Source organism: Carlito syrichta, unplaced genomic scaffold (assembly GCF_000164805.1).
Source record: "Carlito syrichta isolate Samal-C Ts95f unplaced genomic scaffold, Tarsius_syrichta-2.0.1 Scaffold305573, whole genome shotgun sequence".
Lineage (NCBI taxonomy): Eukaryota > Metazoa > Chordata > Mammalia > Primates > Tarsiidae > Carlito > Carlito syrichta.
The window spans coordinates 29,336-47,176 of NW_007249669.1; the positions used below are offsets into that span (position 1 = coordinate 29,336).

The window sequence follows — 17,841 nt, forward strand, 5'->3', positions numbered from 1 at the left end:
GTTGAGGGAAACTGCTAGGGGAGGGAGGGGCACATCTCATCAACAAGGGTACCTGCATAAAGAACATTTGTATACCTAACCCTGAATTGTACCCCACATCTTTACAATTGTTTTTTTTATTTTAATTTTTAAAAAGATGGTATGTTGAAAAAAAATAGGGTCTCACTATGTGACCTAGGCTGGTCTTAAACTCCTGGCCTCAAGTGATCCTCCCACATCAACTTCCCAAAGAGCTGAGATTACCAACATAAACCACCATGCTCAGACCTAAATGCTCATTGTTGTATTCCAGTGAGATTGTGTGGCTTTGTTATGCAGCAAAAAACGACGAAGTTTTTGTGCTTGTTTGCATGTCCCTTGTCTAGACTGTCTAACTCTTGACCCATTACTCCAAGCAATGTTGTGCCCAAAGTTGAAGCTTAATAAAGCCTGGCCTGGAATTAAATATGTTTACACACGGGACTGCATACACTGGACATGCATGTGCATGACCATAGGGCGCTGGTGGGTATAAGAGCAGGAACAGGCATGCACAGGAGATGCATGCAAACAGCAGAATGGTAGCCAAATGACAGTTCTTAAATGCACGCATCTCCCTAGAGGGCCATGTGGAAGGCCCAAAGTTCATTCAGCTGCAGCCTTACTCCCTTTCCCCGAACTTATGCATCCTGCAGTGGAGCTGGAAACATCTGATCCCTTTGAGGCAGGTAGGAAGCTTCCAGAACCCCAGACTGGCAGCAAACTATATATAACTGGCCACAGTTTCCCTACCCTTCAAAATCCTTCAGCCTTCTTAAGATAGGGTGCAGAGGTACCTTTGTGGCAATAGAGCTTAATTCATCGCCTGAGAAAAGTACTAGAAAGGATCCCAAGTCCTTCGTAGTCTCGGCTGTCCAGTTCTGAGGAAATCTAAAAAGAAATAAAGGCAGTAAAATGAAAAACCGTGCTGTGGTCACATCTGTTGCCCTTTACTCCCAGCATTTTTTTTCTTTCTTTCAGGAACAGCTCATCTTCATGCCTGGAGAGGCTGCCATTCATATGGTCCCACTTTCCCAGCTAAGAAAATGGGCATGTGATACAGGCTGACCAATCAAAGTCATCCCTGGGAATTTTGGTGGAACTACCAGAGAAGCTCTCCTTTTTTTCTGGTGTATCTCACAATAAAAAGGATATTAGAGGGCATTTCTATCACGGAGCAGAGAAAATAAAGGCCACACCAAGGAACAGTAACTGAGGAATGGGAGAAACATATTTCTGATTACTTCATTTGAGACCTGAATCCAGCCTGAAGTTCACCCTTGGAGTTTTTCATTATATTTCATTTCTGAACTCAATAAATTCCTATTTTTAGCTTTAACTGAATTATTGAATTTCTATCATTTACATCAGTATTTCCTTCCTCCCCTTCTTAATAGAAGAATAATGACACATTTGCTCCCTTATAATTACTCTCTTACAGCAAGAAAAAAATTTATCTTGAACTTGGCAGAACAACAGCATTGACCCAGAATCCACTGTTATTCTTATAAAGATCGCAAATGTCTACAGCGAAGTATATCACACAACCTTTGGTGACATCTCTGAAGGAGGTCTGTCCAATTATCAGTGAGCAGTGAAGGCCCCTCTCTAGGATCAAGGCAAACCACTCCTAGCCAAAGAACCTCCACCTTTATTTCCTTGATAAAAATATTATCCCACTAGACTGGAAGTCTCATGAGTGCAGGAACCACACCTAATGTAATAACCACTGTGCCTTCAGTCCCAGTAGTAAAACAGTTATCACACACTCAACATTATGTGCCAGGACTGTGATAAATCCTTGACCGGCATAAGCTCAATTAATCATCACCAGCTCCTTAGGGGCACTATCACTGCCCCCATTCTTCAGATGCAAAAATTAAACTGCAAAAAGATTGAGTAACTTTTCCCAGGTCACGCAGACTATAAATGACAGAAACAAAATTGTAACCCAAAGAATCTGACTCCTGAGTCTATGATCTTAAACTCTATGTAATAGTACAGCACCTGAGACACAGACAAAAGTCTGCCACCTGAAACATTAACTGATGGCTAGGTCATACTCAAACATCTGACCCTACCTCAGAGAACTCTACCTAGGCAAGAACAGTTCTGCTTTCCCCCAAGGAGTTATCAACCACCTGGGGGTGACAATGTCTCTATTATTTATATTATTATTATTATTATTATAACATAACAAAAGTAATAATATGTGGAGCAACAGAAACTCTCATTTATTGCTGGTAGAAATGCAAAATCAACTAGCCACTTTGAGAGACATTTTGGTGGCTTCTTACAAAACTAAATCCATTTCACCATACAATCCAGTAATCACACTGTTCAGTATTTACCCAAAGGAGCTGAAAACTTATGTCTACACACATATCTACATATGGATGTTTATAGCTGCTTTATGCATAACTGCCAAAACTTGGAAGCAACTGAGATGTCCTTCAGTAAAGGGGTGGATAAATAAACTTTGGTATATCTAAACAATGAAATATTACTCAGCACTAAAAAGAAATGAACTATCAAGTCAAGAAAGGACTTGAAGGAATCTTAGATTCATATTATTAAGTGAAAGAAACCCACCCGAAAAAGCTACATACTATATGATTCCAATTATATGACTCTCTAAAAAGGTACAACTATCAGGGCTTGCCAGGGGTTAGGAATGAAATAGGAATAAATAGGCAGAGAATAGAGGATTTTTAGGGCAGAGAAAATACTCTGTATAATACTATAATGGTGGCTACATGTCATTATCCATTATTTGTCTGAACCCATAGAATGTACAACAGCAAGAGTGAACCCAAATGTAAACTATGGACTTTGGGTGATAATGACAATCATATCAATACAGGTTCAACAGCTGTAATAAATGTACCACTCTGGTGGGGGATATTAATAATGGGAAGGTCATGTGGGTATGGGGGCAGGGGACGTGGGAAATATCTATACCATTCTCTCAACTTTGCAGTGAACCTAAACCTACTCTAAAAAAAATCGTCTTTAAGGTAATAATAATTCCACCACCTTGCATCTGTAAAGCACCATCTTTTCAAAATTCTTTCCCTCTCATAAGCCAAGTTGTATTGGCAACAACCCTGTCAGACCTGCAGGACAGCTACTATTGATCCCATGAATCTGAAGCCAAAAGAAGAAAGGTCACATTTCCAGAATAGGTGTAATAAATCTTTAATCTCATCCTAAGCCAAAGACTCTCTCCATTTGGCATATGCCAGAGAGTTAAGGTGGCGTGTCCTTTCATACAGAACATCACACCTCCCCGCAAAGCCACGCCCAACCCCTCCTCACCCATACTGTCCCAGGAGCTTGAGCCTCACTGCAGTCTTCTGCTCAGGGCTAAGGTCCGGGCAATCTCTGAGGCCGTGCAAAGCAGTGGGCCAGGCCCTGGGGGAGATCCCCCTGTCAATGATGGTTGCCGGCAAGTGACACAGCAGGCTTCCCACAATGTCCACGGTGTACTCATCAGCAATGGAGTCATCCTGAAACCACAAGTGGAACCAACAGAAAGATCCAGCAGGACGGGACCACGACCCTTTAAGAACAAATCTCTTAAAGATTCCAGGATATGAATCGTCTGCCCTGCGTGGACTACTAGAGATGGAACAGACCTGATATTCCCCCAGGAACGCAGCTTCAGAAGTCTAAGAAATCTGACTGGCATATCATGAGCACTCAGTAAATGAGGGCTGCTGTCATTTTTACTTCTCTGAAGATACTCAAAGGCCAACAATTATAATATTGGTACAATAGACATAGACACAGCACTTCAAAGTTTGTATGAAAAGCCTTCAAAGTTTTTTTCCCCAAATGACAAAAAATAGTTTTGTGTGCTTACTATGTGCCAGGCACTGTCCTGTGTCTACAGGTCTCCATCCATTCTTCTTCAACGTAACTGTAACAAGTCCTACTATTATCTAAAGATATTATTTAAAGATAAAGAAAGTGCCAGCTAGTGGCGAGGCTGGAAATTACACCAAGTCGGCCTGGCCTTTGGACCTTTGTGTTAACATTACATTGCCCATTTCATGCCCTCAATAACTCTGAGGAATATGCTATTGCACCCACCTTACAGATGAGGAGACTGAGGCTCAGGGAGGGGAAGTGACTTGCCCAAAGCCATATAACCAATGACTGGCAGAGGTATGTTTAGAACCCAGACTCTACTGTGACCTTTCCAGTCCTCCAACATAGCCTCCCCTTCTTCAGGAACTAGGACAGAAATCTCTGGAACCAATGGCCAAGTATGTTCCAACCAGCAGCTTCATAGCCTGCTTTGAGACCCCATTAGTCAGACTTCTGGCTAGCACAGCGAGCTCAAGATTCCAGTCAGATCTTCTGGAGGTTGCCCCAAGATGGCTAGAGATACCCCGAGGGGAAGGGATACCCAGAAAGAGTCTCCTTACCAAGCACTGCTGTACTTTCCTGAGGACTAAAGTCTTTTTGTGGGAATCTAAAACCAAAGAGTCCAACTGACTCTTTCCCAGGCTGATCAGAAAAGGCACACACTGGGAGGCTGGAATAGAAGCCAGGTAGCGGGCCCTAGAGAGAGATGGGGAAAATGAGAGAGGAAAACACTGGCTACTCTGTATTTACACCTGAAATCAGGACCTACATGCTCAAGAGTTCATCTCAGGGATGTTCTTTAAAGATTTATTCTCCCCAAGAATGCTGTGGCTCCCTATAGCAGGTAGCAAGCCTCCTATCCAACATGCATTTCTCTTGTGGGTGGAAAACAAACTTCCCATCATGCTCCTCTTCTATGGGCAGGAAACAAACTTTCCACCATGCTCCTCGTCTATGGGTGGGAAACAAACTTCCCATTATTATCCTCTTCTATGGGTAAGAATCAAACTTCCCATCATGCTCCTCTTCTACGGGTGAAAAACAAACTTCCTCCCATGCGCCTCTTCTATGGGCAGGAAACAAACTTCCCACCATGCTCCTCTTCTATGGATGAGAAACAAACTTTCCCTCATGCTCCTCTTCTATGCCCCAGAAGCATTGATCAGAGAATTGGTTCTCTATAAACAAGTTGAATGATGGACTAGTTGAGGGGAAATGAGGAAACAGAAAAGAAAAAGTAGATGAAGAAACAAACAAAGAAAAGAGAGAATAAAATAGAAAATGAGGAAGAACAACGAGAAAAAGAGAGTGGAAAAAGTAAAAGAAATGACTCCTAATTTTGTCATCTCCAGTCCAGAACTCTGCGCTAAGTTCTTGACCTTGTTTGCAACAGGGTCAATGTCATCTTCAAGAGGGAAGAACTGGTTCGGGTGGGAGGTGAAAAACAATCTTAGTTATAACAATGATTTGGGACCCACCAATGCTCAACAAAATCTTTTCCTTAGTATACAATTTTTCTGAGTAGAAAGTAATTAAAATGTTCTGCTTAGGGAGACAATAATGAAATGAAGGTTGAGAAAAACTGCATGAGACCCCTGTGGCCTTATCCTCACTACCTGACCATTCCAAAACCAGGTTTAGCATCTTCCCCCACATGTTCTTCCTCCTCTGTGCTATGCTAGACTCTTTTTTTTCTTTATTCCCGAATCTGCCATTGCTATCTTTTTAACCAAATCTGTTTTCACCTCTCATTCTCACTACCACTGTCTTACGGATGTCTTCATTCATTCATCCAGCAAATATCTACAGAGCATCTACCATACACAAGCCACTGTTCTAGGCACCAGATGCAGCAATGACATGACACAAGTGGTTCCTGCCCTCATAGCTTTTCATTTTGGCAAGAAGAAGAAACATAGAAACAGATGAATAAAACAGGTCATCTCAGCCAATAATAAATGTAATGAAGAAAATAAAATGGCTCTGTAAAAGAGAATGAGACCAGGTGCAGTGGTTCATGCCTGTAATCCCAGCACTTTGAGAGGCCAAAGCGGAAGGATTGCTCAAGCCCGGAGTTCAAGACCAGCCTACACAACATAGAGACTCATCACTACAAAAAATTAGCCACATGTGGTGGCACACACCTGTAGTCCTACCTACTCAGGCGGCTGAGGCGGAAGGATCACCCGAGCCCAGGAGGTCGAGGTTGTAGTGAGCCATAATTGTTCCACTGCACTCCAGCCTGGGCAACAGACTCAAAAAAAAATGAGAGAGCAAGAATGATGGCAGGGGTTGTAGTTAGAGGAGCGCCTTCTAAGGCAGCGCAACTTGAGCTGAGACATGGGTGAGTGGAAGGAGATAGCCATGCCAAATCTGGGTTACTGAAAGAATCTTCTGTGTCTCCCTCCTTCCATTCAGGCCCTTGCATTCTGTCCTCTGCATGGGCAGTGGTGATGATCTTTTTGAAATGTAAATCTGATGCTTGCACCCAGAATATGAGTGGAAAACCTCAAGGAGCCACACATGATCCGATGTCCCTTACTTCTCTGGCCTTCCCTTTCCCAGCTACTCTGCAGAGACACCGTATGAGTTCCCAGAGTGCTTCCTTACCCACTCTGGACCAGATGCCCCTGTGCCCCTGCCTGGAATGCCCATCTTCACCTCTCTATCTCGACTCATTCTATAGTTCTGTCTCCCTTGACTCTCCAGGCTAAAGACTGTGTTTCCTCCTCCATGCCCTGTGCCTATTGTCTCTTCTCCCAGTAAAAGCACCTGGCTTTCTTAGAAAACCATTCCCCTCTCTCTAAGTCCTAAATGGAGCCAATTTTACTTCAGGGATGCAATACAGACCCAAGCCAGGCAAAGCCATCCATCCTCCCAACCCACTGATTGGCTCAAGGAGAACAAAGTGGCCCAGTTAAAAAACCTAAGACTTTTATTGAGAAAGATGAGAAGAGAAGATTTTTTCTTCTCCCTGAATATGAAGCTGAGAAAATGTCAGGCAAGAACTTTCCTGACAGTGAAGCCAACAGAGGAATACAAGATTATCATCTGAGCCCCTAGATCCAGCCATTCCTGAAGACCCTCCCTGAACTTTCCAGTTACCTGAATCAAAAATTCCTTGTTATTGCCTAAGCTAGTTTCTGAGTTTAAGTTCTGTCACTTTCAACCAAATATCAACTTGATATTATAATTGGTTTCATGTTTGTCTATTTCCTTCCCTTCCCCATGAGACTGTATGCTCGCATAAGGGAAAAATTTAGATGTCTCTAAGAACCAGCACACAGTACATACTCAATAAACATTTTTGAATGAAAGAAGACAATAACAAAAGAAGATAGAGGGAAATAAAAAAGGATAAAAGGAGAGAAACAGTGTCCAAGCCATGTTTGAAAAGCAGGGCCACCCTGCCGGCCTGAAAGCCCTTACATACCAGGAGGAATGCCTATGCTTACATAAGACCTGATGCCCCTAACACAACTGCAAGCCCATCCCAGGTGGGATTACTGACACTTATCCAGGCTTGGGTGGCTTTGGCTTTGGTTTTTAAATAACAGGGAAAACAAGAGAAGCTATATGTGGCTCAAATTTTAAATCCTGGCTCTCAAGGGTTTAACTGTCTAGGGCATGCCCCACTCTGCCTCTGGTTCCTCAAGAAAACCCAGGGGAGAGCATCACTTTGGTTTGGTTGATTCCCAAAACTTACTGCTAAGCCAGAAAGTGGTGGCTGATGTCTACTTACGGGAGTGCAGCCAAGAGGAAAGGCGGCATAGATGACCTGGAAACCTCCCAGTATTTCCACGCCAAACAGTTAACCTGAAAGATTAAGCAGTTCTAGGAATTTAGTCCAATAATAATAAAAGAAAACACAGATAATGCTCTGTATGTCGGGCACTGTTCTTAGTGCTTTAATATGTTCACTTATATAATAGAGCACCCTATGGATGTCCAGCTTATGAATGAGGAGACTGAGGCAATAACAAGATGAGCATACAAGTTTAAGTATGAGAATGCCCATCACAATTTTATCTATAACTGTAGGAAATGGGCCTTTTTTCTTTTCTTTTCTTTTCTTTTTTTGAGTGGGAGTCTCACTCCGTCGCCCAGGCTGGAGTGCAGTCGCACACTCACAGCCACCGCAGCATCGACCTACTGGGCTCCAATGATCCTCCTGCCTCAGTCTTCCAAGGAGCCAGAACTACAGGAGTGTACTACCACGCCCAGCTAATTTTTGGTTTATGGTAGAGACAAGGTCTTGCCAAGTTGCCTGGGCTGGTCTCAAACCCACAGGCTCAGGCAATCCTCTTGCCTCAGTCTCCCAAAGTGCTGAGATCATAGGCTTGAGCCACTGTGCCTGGCCAATGGGCTATAACCTTTATGGCCCTCAGTTGGGGATTGGTTAAATAGAGTATATCTATACAATGGAATATTACACAACTATTTTGTTTTATTAGGGTAGACATATATATTGACATTAAACAATGTCTATGCCACTATATATATATAATTTAACAGAATAGTATGTATAGCATGAGCTCTTTTGTATGTTTTTTACATGACATGTAAATATGTTTTATGTGCCAAAAAATGACTCTCAAAGTCGACAGCAAACTTCTCCTTGTAGTTACTTCTGAAACAGGGTTGCTTAGTCTCCACACTATAGACATTTTGGACCAGATAACTTGTTGTTGTGGGGTTGCCCTGTGCATTGTAGGACGCTGAGCAGCATCTCTGGCCTCTACCCACTAGATGCCAGCGTCCCCCCCACCCCAGTTGTGACATCACAAAAATGTCTCCAGCCATGGCCAAAAGTCCCCTAAGGGGCTATTGAGAACCACAGCTCTAAGGGAAAATTGAGAAAATTTTACTTTCTCTGTATTTTTTGTAATAATTATGTCTTTTCTGTAAAAATATAAACAATAAAGGCAAATGTTCTAGTTAACTGGTATTTGAAGGTTCTAAAAACTGGAAGTCTAGAGAAGTATCATTGCTGGGGCAACTCTTCCTGCTCAAACACGAAGGTCTTCCTCAATGCAGGTCTGCCCTCTAACTATCTGCTCAGCTATTGGCTTCCCTGCCTCGGCAGGACTTCTAATATAGTTTAACGGTTCTCACCGGGAACCACTAGAAATGCAAATTCTTGGTTTCGCCCCTTACCTACTATATGGGAAAGTCTGGGAGGGGGAACCCCCAATCTGTCTCCCGACAGGCTTTCAGGCAATGCTGATGCAAGCTCAGGCCTGAGAACCACTGATAGAATAAACAATCCGAAGGAATGAGAGGACTTCGTTCAAACTTTGCATATTCCTCTAATGAGCTCAAAGGATTATACACCAAGCCAGATGCTGGTTCCAGAGGAGATAATTTGCTCTCTGGAAACTTTTCGTTCAGGTCTGAAGCAAGATCAGAGCTGAGACGAAGCCCCGTATATGCATTTGCTCACCCTCTCAGGATGCTGTAAGCCAACAGTTCCTACCCAAAGCCCAAATGCTACAAGACCCATCTTTACTAGCTTGGATACTATAAAAACTCAGTTACTATTTCTAGCCTCCCCAAAGGGTTCAAGAGTCTCCACAACTGATGGGAAAATGTAGGTTTGAATGAAAAAGAATGGTCATGAAGGGTGTGACTGGGAAGGGAGCCCATAAAAGATAAAAATAAAAAGTAAATAAATAAATGAAAAAGAAAATGCTCTCACAGTATTGTTCCTATCCATGGCTATCTCTGGAAAAGGATAGGAATCTTAGATGAGGGATTACCGTCTGTCCCAGGAAAACATAATTATGAACATGCAAAACAGTGTACCTTACACATATATTTTAAGGTTCAAATTTGAGGATGGAATAACCAATCTGTTGAAACTTTGGCTGAATAGATGTGGGTATTTGGAGCTTTTTTTAAAAAGAAACTGGAGAAAACCCGGCTCAATATTTGGCCCCAAGTCATCACTCACATCTGAATAATTCTGGCATAAATATCTTTAGATGCTTCCACCAATCCAGGCCCAGTGATGGGGGTAGGGAGCACATTAGAAGCAGGAAAATGCTCTGATGGTACCTGATACGGTGAAAGCAAAGAGAGGTTGTTCTCAAAGTCCTGGAAATGGGCCAGAAATGAGTCGGTACTTATGGCATCAATGTGTGAGCAGGTCACGCCTTTGACCAGCTGCCCAGTGCTGGAAAACAAAACAAGGGACTCGGGAGAGGAAGAGAGTGGGAAGGAGAGAGGAAAAAAAGAGCAAGAGAAGGCAGATTTGATCTGGCACAGGCTACAGATTGGCACAGGCTACAGATGTGACTGTCCAACTCTCCCTCCTGGGAAATTAGGCTCCTCTGGCAGAAGGCTCCCAGGGTCTCTTCAGCCCCCCAACTGGGCTCCATTCTCCTACCTTAGGAGCTCCTCAGGCCTTCTGGTGGTCTTTAACAGAAGCTCATACAGGAATAAGGCCTGAGGGAAGAGAACGTCAACAGTGTGGACAGAGCACTCACTGCATGCCCAGCACCATGCAGCCCTGTGGGGAAGACATTCTGTGATCCCATTTTACAGTTGGGGGAATGGAGCCTTAGCAAACTAAGAGGGAGGACCAAAAAAAACCAGAATTTATTTATTAAAAGTGGTGTATTTATTCTTACATGTTTAACCTTCAGTCACTTTTGAAATACTCTCCATTTGATACAACATACCTATCGAGATGCTTTTTCCATTGCTCAAAACAGTTTTTGGATTTGTCAGTGTTGATGCCTTTTAGCGCTTCTGCTGTTTTTTGTTTCGCCTCTTTCACATCAGCAAAACATTTTCCTTTGAGGACTTTTTCATCCAGGGAAACAAAAAAGTCACTCGAGGCAAGATCGTGTGAATAGAAAGGATGAGGTATGGGGGTCATGTTGTTTTTGATCCAAAACTGCTGAACACTCAGCATAGTGTGGGCAGGCGCACCTGTAAATCACCCATCATGAAATGGGCAAATGTGTTGAAAGAATCTCCAAAAAAGAATAACTGAATTTGAATGAAACCTCTCACAACATAGCTGCTACACTATTACCGACGGGTTTCTATTAATAGAACTTACCTAGTGAGGGAAGTCTGTACTACAAGAAGCCCACCCTCCCAAAAGATAATTCCAGTTTGGGAGGGTGCCCTCTCATATACCCTATTATTTACCTGGAACCATATAACTGCTAAGTGGCAGAGCTGGGATTTGGACCCATGTCAGAGTAATTCCAGAGCCCCCTCTCACATGCCAGGTGATTCCCTATGCTCCAGGAGACAAATAAGGTAAATGGTGGCAGGGCTGGGGCTGGTGTTTTATTTCTGTGCTTTATGAAGCCACTGGCCAGCGGAGGGCTCTCTGTGACCCCTACTTTACATGCCCACCTGCTAGTTTCTGAACACGAGGCATCCCAGAATAGACCAGGGTGGGTTACAAACACCAGCAATAAAGTACCTGCTTGCAGCACTCCCCACAAACCCTCCCAGATGAGCACTCTGGGAGAAAAATGCATAGTAGGCAGGGGAGTCATTTGTTTTAAGGAACATAATTTCACAGAATCCCTAACTTGCAGATGCAATCAAGTCCCACATTTGTCTATTTTATAGACTCTGAAACTTTGAACATAATTCCCCAAACAGAATAAATTATGGGTTAGCGTTAGATACGGCAGCTGAGGGCCTTAAAGCAGCACAAAAGCCCAGGCAAAAGCAGCGGCAGTGCAGGGAAATCCTGGACAGTGTGTGTGGCCTCAGAGATGTCCTTGGGCATGGAGCCAAGTTCTGGAACCCATCCACTGTCTTCCATCACCTCAGTTGCGGATACCAATGGATCTTGAAGTCATTGGGGGCAGGATATAGTTTCCAAAAGAAAATGATTGCCAGTGTCACAAAATTTGGAGGTGGTTTTTTACACAGTAATAGATCACTGGGACATCATCCAATCTCATGAGGGACCCTGAGCAAGAGCCGCCTGCACAGATGGGGATTTCTGTCCATTTTGTTCACTCTTGCATTCTTAGCGCCGTGAGCAGTGCCTGGCACAGGGCTAGCAGGTGCTGAATAAATATTTACTGAGTGAATCAATAAAGGTTGTCTGGATGAAAAGGGCAGTTTTAAGACAGGGCATCTGTCTTAATAGCACCATCCACCCAGGATGGCCTTAGTGCTAGCAGCATTTAATAACACACTTAATCACCACAATATTTATAGCACACTGCCAAGGTGGCATATATCGCTGATCCTCACAAGAAATTATCCCCATTTTGCATATGAGAAAACTGAGGACATATAAGGAAAAGCAGTTTCTCCAAAGCTAATAAATAAATAGGAGGACAGAATGCACATTCAGGTCTTATCTAACTTCTTAACATTATGCAACTCTGCCTCCTGGGTTTAATCATACAGAAATAAAATGTTTAACCAAATTAACCTCAAACAGGCCATTCCTACAAGACAGATGGTCAGAAATATAGGATCCATCTGTGGGCACTGTGGTCGTACCTGGCTCCTCCGAAGTTCTTTTTCCTTCAGGACCGTAGAGTTGAATCCAGGTTCCCTCCATAAATCGAAGAGAGACACTTCCTTAAAGAAAGACCCTTGTATCTCCACGAGGCCTGAGGCGATGTCTCCTGCTCCGATCATCTGCCAAAAGTAAGAAGAAGCCTAATAAGAACATTGTAAAAGGTGAAGTGAACTTTGAGTAAGGGCTGGACACTGCTTCTGGGGCAATAAAATCTATCAGATCTGCCCAGCAGCCCTACAAAATAATGGCTATCATTCTCCCCATTGCACAGGTGAGGGAACTGAGATTTAAAGAGTGATTGGTTGAAAGTTAGTAAGTAAGATTCAAGCCCAAGTCTATCTTATTCCAAAACCCACACTCTTTATCTTAGCCATATGGGCTATCATTATCTGCAAGCTGTTGGTGTTTAAGGCCAAACCCCTTAGATTTGGATTTTTAACAGATTTTTCAATTTAACAGAGCAAGCTTGATAGAGCAAAGTGCCCTAAAAAACACTGCCAGGTGAGAAAGGAATACAGGCTCGACTGTGGACCATGAAAGGGGCTTTCAGAAGCACTCTGAGAACTTCAGGGTTTATTGTTAGATTAGAAAAACAAATTTTTAAAACATTATTAGACAAAGAAGCCTGATTTAGCCAGTCACAGTGACTCACACCTGTAATACCAGCACTTTATGAGGCTAAGGCAGGAAGATAGCTTAAGCCTAGTAGTTCAAAACCAGCCTGGACAACACAGCAAGACTTTGTCTCTATAGAGAATCAAGAAATTAGCCCAGGCATGGTGGCATGTTCCTGTAGTCCCAGCTAATTGGGAGGCTGAGGCAGGAGGATCTCCTGAGCTCAGGAGGTCAAGGCTGTGGTGAGCCATGCTCGTACCACTGCACTCCAGCCTGGGGGACAGAGTAAAACCCCAACTCAAAAAAAAAAAAAAAAAGAGCCTAATTTAAGAAAAATTTTCTAGATTAGACTGTCTGGGAGAGCAGTGGGGTCTAGGGTCTGGAAGAACAATAGCATAACCAAAGAGCTCTGTCAAGAAATAAGGGATGGTGAGCCATCAAAAGGAACAACCCCTCACACCAATGGCTGAGGTAACCCCAGTCCTGGATTAATGGCCCAAAGTCACAGCCCCCACACAAAACCGCAAAACCACATCCCCCATAAGCCAAGTGAATGAGGACCCAACATCTTCCTCTCACCTTGCTGAGGACTCCTTGCTGCTGGGTAGGTGACAAATCGGACACGTGCTGGGAGATGGTGCTTCTCAGGACCTGCGAGAGGTCCCTGCGGTCCATGCTGCAGAAGGCCTGAGTGCTGACCCCGGTCAGCAGCGTGCCCAGCTGGCTGACACTGGAGAGAGACAGTACCTGGAGAGAAACAGCCATGGTCAGGCTCTGCCCCAGCCTTTCCCCTCTCAGTGTACCCGTCTGAGTGCCAGGTATCGGGATAGACAACACCTGAGGGGCACAACAGTGAGCAAGACTGATGCCGCCTCCACAGACCTTCCTTCCTTCTACCAGGAAAGAGAAATAAATATCAAAACATGAGACACATAGCTAATGCTCTGTTGGGGGAGTTACTATGCTGTCCAAGGCCACAGTACGAAAGTCAAAGCGTGAGTACCCAAGAGCCACAGCTAGCCCAGCAATGGGCTTTTTGTGTGTTGAATTGGAACTAGCTGACAACATTTTTTTTTTTTTTTGAGTTGGAGTCTCACTCTGTCGCCCAGTCTGGAGTGCAGTGGCATGCTCCTGGCCACCACAGCCTCGACCAGCTGGGCTTATTCAATCCTTCCGCCTTCCAAGTAGCTGAAAGCACAGACAAGCAACACCACGCCCAATTTTTTGGTTTTTGGTTTTTTGTTTTTTTGTAGAGATGAGGTCTTGCCAAGTTGCTCTGATTGGTCTCTAATCCCTGGGCACAGGCAATCCTCTCACCTCTACCTCCCAAAGTGGTGGGATTATAGACGTGAGCCATTGTGCATAGCTAGAAGCTTTAAGTTGAAATGAAGACATGTTTCTGATACATATCTGATATTTACGGCAAATATGCTTGTAACTGACTGGCCTATCAGAAATGATATTTGAGTTGTTCTTTTTTTTTTTAACCCTCATTTTGAATAAAGATGCTCGATGGTTTTCCATATTATCAGGAATATACCTTGGTTCTGGGAAAAGACACTTGAATGATTTCCTTTAGTTATTGTCTACAAAGTAAATAGTCTCTTACTGTCCCCAAGGAGGGCAAGATCTTTTGCTCTCTTGGTTTCTCTAATAAATCACTCCTCAGTAGGAAGAGTTAGATATTAGAGAAGAGATAAGATATTAGGGAAGAGATAAACCACTTTGTCCAGGACTGGGAAGAAACAAAACAGTCTCAGCTCCCTAAAATCAAATTCAGAGAACTGTCAAGGTGGACTTATGGAGCCCTGAGATCCAGAAATGGGGAAAATCTTCAAAGCCTTCCAAATAAAATCACCATGAAGCAAGAATGAACAAAATGAATGGGCTAACTTGGCCCTTGGGTTGGAGAGTGAGAACGGGTGGACATTGGCCATGCTGTCATAATGGAGGCAACTTAGCCTGAGAGTTAAGTGAGGAAGCTCTGAAACCAGATGCCCCAGGTACAGCCCCAGTTGTGTCCCTTCTGTGTGACCTTGGAAAGTCCCCACACACTCACATGAATGAGCTGGGAAATGAAGATGAGAGCACTGCTGACCTCATAGGGCTGTTGGGAAGATTAAATGATTGAATAGAGCCTGGCATGTAGTAAGTGCTTAATAAATGTTCCTTGTTATTCTTATATTGGAACTGGTCCCAATTCAACCCTTGTGAGCCAGTTTGCAACCTGTAAGTAGCTGTGAGTGTGAACTGAAAGAACAGGACACTACACTACAATTCTTAGGACCTGGGTCTCTGTGGGCTGGAGCCCTTTGCACTGACCCCAGCACAGGGAGACTAATTTCCCCAGAAAAAAAGGCCCATCCCCCCTACCCCAGGAGCAGCTAGAGTATAGACTAAGGCTCCTGTTCCCCCAAATAGGACTTTCTTCCCTGACAGTTCCCTCTCTGCAGCCCAAGACTAGAATACAATAGCAGTGTCCCTGATCTCATGACGAGAGGTGTGTTAACAGCTCAACAATGAGCAAAAAAAAACCCTGGGAAGGGTCCACACATTGATCAACAATTCAGTGATAGCTAACACTTCTTGTGCTTATACTCTCTGGTGTCACCTGATGTTCCACCTCATTATGTGTGCCAAGTCACATAACATTTGCAGTAATGCTATGGGGTAAGTGCTATTGTTATCCCCATTTTACAAGTAGGAAAACTGAGGCAAAATGAAGTTAATTGATTGTCCCTGCTGTGTGTGTATAACTGGCTCTTATGGACTAAATGTTTGTGTCCCCCTAAAATTCATATGTTCAAGCCCTAACCCCCAATGTGATGGTATTGGGAAGTGGAGCCCTTAAGAGGTAACTAGTGTTAGGTGAGGCCCTGACCCAATGGGATTAGTGCCCTTATGAAAAAAGATACCAAACCAGGCATGGTGGCTCATCCCTGTAATCCCAGCACTTTGGAAGGCTGAGGCAGGAGGATTGCCTGAGCCCAGAAGTTCAAGACCAGCCTAGGCAACTTGGTGAGTCCTCATCTCTTCAATAAATCAAAAAATTAGCTGGGCATGGTGGCGCATGCCTGAGATTCCAGTTACTTGGAAGGATCGCCTGAGAAACCAGCAGGTTGAGGCTGTAGCGGTCATGACTGTGCCACTGCTCTCCAACCTGGGTGTCAGAGTGAGACCCCAACTCAAACAAAGAAGAAGGAGGAGGAGAAGGAGGAGGAAGTACCAGAGAGGTTGCTGATAGAGTAAGATGCCCAAATAAGTCAAGTAAGCAAGATGGCGGCTGCCTACAAGCCAAGAGAAGAGAACTTAAAGTGAAACCTACCTTACCAGCAAGTGGATCTTGAGCTTCCCAGCCTCTAGAACTGTGCAAAATAAATTTCTGTTGTTTAAGCCACCCAATCTATGATATGTTGCTATGGTAGCCTGAGCAGACTAATACCCTGGCCCTTGGGTCTCAGGGAAACCAAAGAAGAGTTAAAAGTCCCAACTTACCTTCTCATGGGTCAAGTATTTGGCAGACAAGATGATGACCTGGCTCTTGGCCCAACCTGAGACCTGGTTGAGGGTAGAGATGGCGCCATGCACAGCCTCTGGGGAGAGGGATTCCAGCTGGTCATAGGTCAGACCCACAACTGCATCTGACAAAGAACCCAGGGTCTCATTGAGGGTCTGGTTCTCCGTGGCAATGTCCAAGAGTTCAGCTTTGAGCTGGAAAGAGAGCAAACTGGAATGGGTATTGATAGAAAGCAGAGTAATGGCTCCCTCTGAGTATATCCTGGGCTGTAAGAATGCCTCCCTTGGCCCTGCCCCCATCAAAGCCTCTGAGCCCAGAGATGAAGAGATAAAGGGACTCCTGCTACACCAGACAGTCAGTCACCCCACTGAGAACACTTCCTCTGGCCTTGGCTTTCATGTGCTACAAATTCACTCTGTGCTTCATTTAAATATTAATCTGTTACTAAACCAACCTTAAAGCATGTCAGAAAGAAATTTTATTCCCTTATAACCTCACCATACTCTTGTAGCTTCTATTATCCTTTGATGACCTTGAACTCTATATCCATATATATGGCTGGTCTTTTGTTTGTGAAATATCCAGGGGCTTTTTCATGATAATTTATAGTCTGTGTAAAAATAATTCTCAACAGTACAAGAAAGTAAAAGTCTCCTGAAAATCCTACCTCACAAAAATAAACACGATTAGCAATTGGATGTATATGCTTCCAAGACTTCTTATGCCTTTATAAATATAGAGACAGTATGTAGTTTTTCGGAGTTGTAATATGAACAGAAGCATAATTTGCCCTTCTGTATTTTTCACTTAAAATTATCTCTTACACGTCTGCACATTTTTGTGATCATTTTAATAATTATTGTATTACAATATCCCCACCTAGTGATAGTCAAGTGTATTTTCCTACTGCTTCCAGTAAGTAAGGTGATAAACTCGCCTACTGTAAAATGACCTCTGTACCAAAAAATGAGAATAGTTCATGTTTCAACACCTGAATTTGTATAAATGACTTAGTTCTAGGCAATATTGAAATAGCCACCAGGAGGCAGCAGAGAGAAGTTGAAGAAACAGCGGTTACAGCACCTGCTTCACAGAAAACGGTAATTCCCCTTCCCTCGAGCTCAGTTTTCAAATCTGTAAAATGAAGGGGGACTACGGAGGCAGTTCTCAAAGTGTAGACCTTGACCAGCAGCACCACCACCTGGAAACTTGTTAGAAATGCAAAGTCCCAGCCCTCACCCAGACCGCCTGAATCAGAAACTCTGGGTAGGGCCCAGCTATCCGTATTTTAACAGCACCCCCCCCC

The 17,841-nt window shown here is 43.7% G+C and overlaps 1 protein-coding gene across 1 annotated transcript in view; it reads right to left on the reverse strand.

Moving 5' to 3' along the window:
• Positions 1-17,841, reverse strand: part of OTOA (otoancorin) — a 76,224-nt gene that overhangs the window by 24,254 nt on the left and 34,129 nt on the right. The window contains exons 12-20 of the mRNA XM_008061762.1: positions 16,514-16,729; positions 13,598-13,765; positions 12,382-12,522; positions 10,280-10,338; positions 9,949-10,066; positions 7,634-7,707; positions 4,452-4,587; positions 3,337-3,527; positions 816-909 (exon numbers count right to left, since the gene is read on the reverse strand). Of these exons, the coding sequence (XP_008059953.1) occupies positions 816-909; positions 3,337-3,527; positions 4,452-4,587; positions 7,634-7,707; positions 9,949-10,066; positions 10,280-10,338; positions 12,382-12,522; positions 13,598-13,765; positions 16,514-16,729 (1,197 nt within the window). The remainder of the gene's footprint in view (positions 1-815; positions 910-3,336; positions 3,528-4,451; positions 4,588-7,633; positions 7,708-9,948; positions 10,067-10,279; positions 10,339-12,381; positions 12,523-13,597; positions 13,766-16,513; positions 16,730-17,841) is intronic.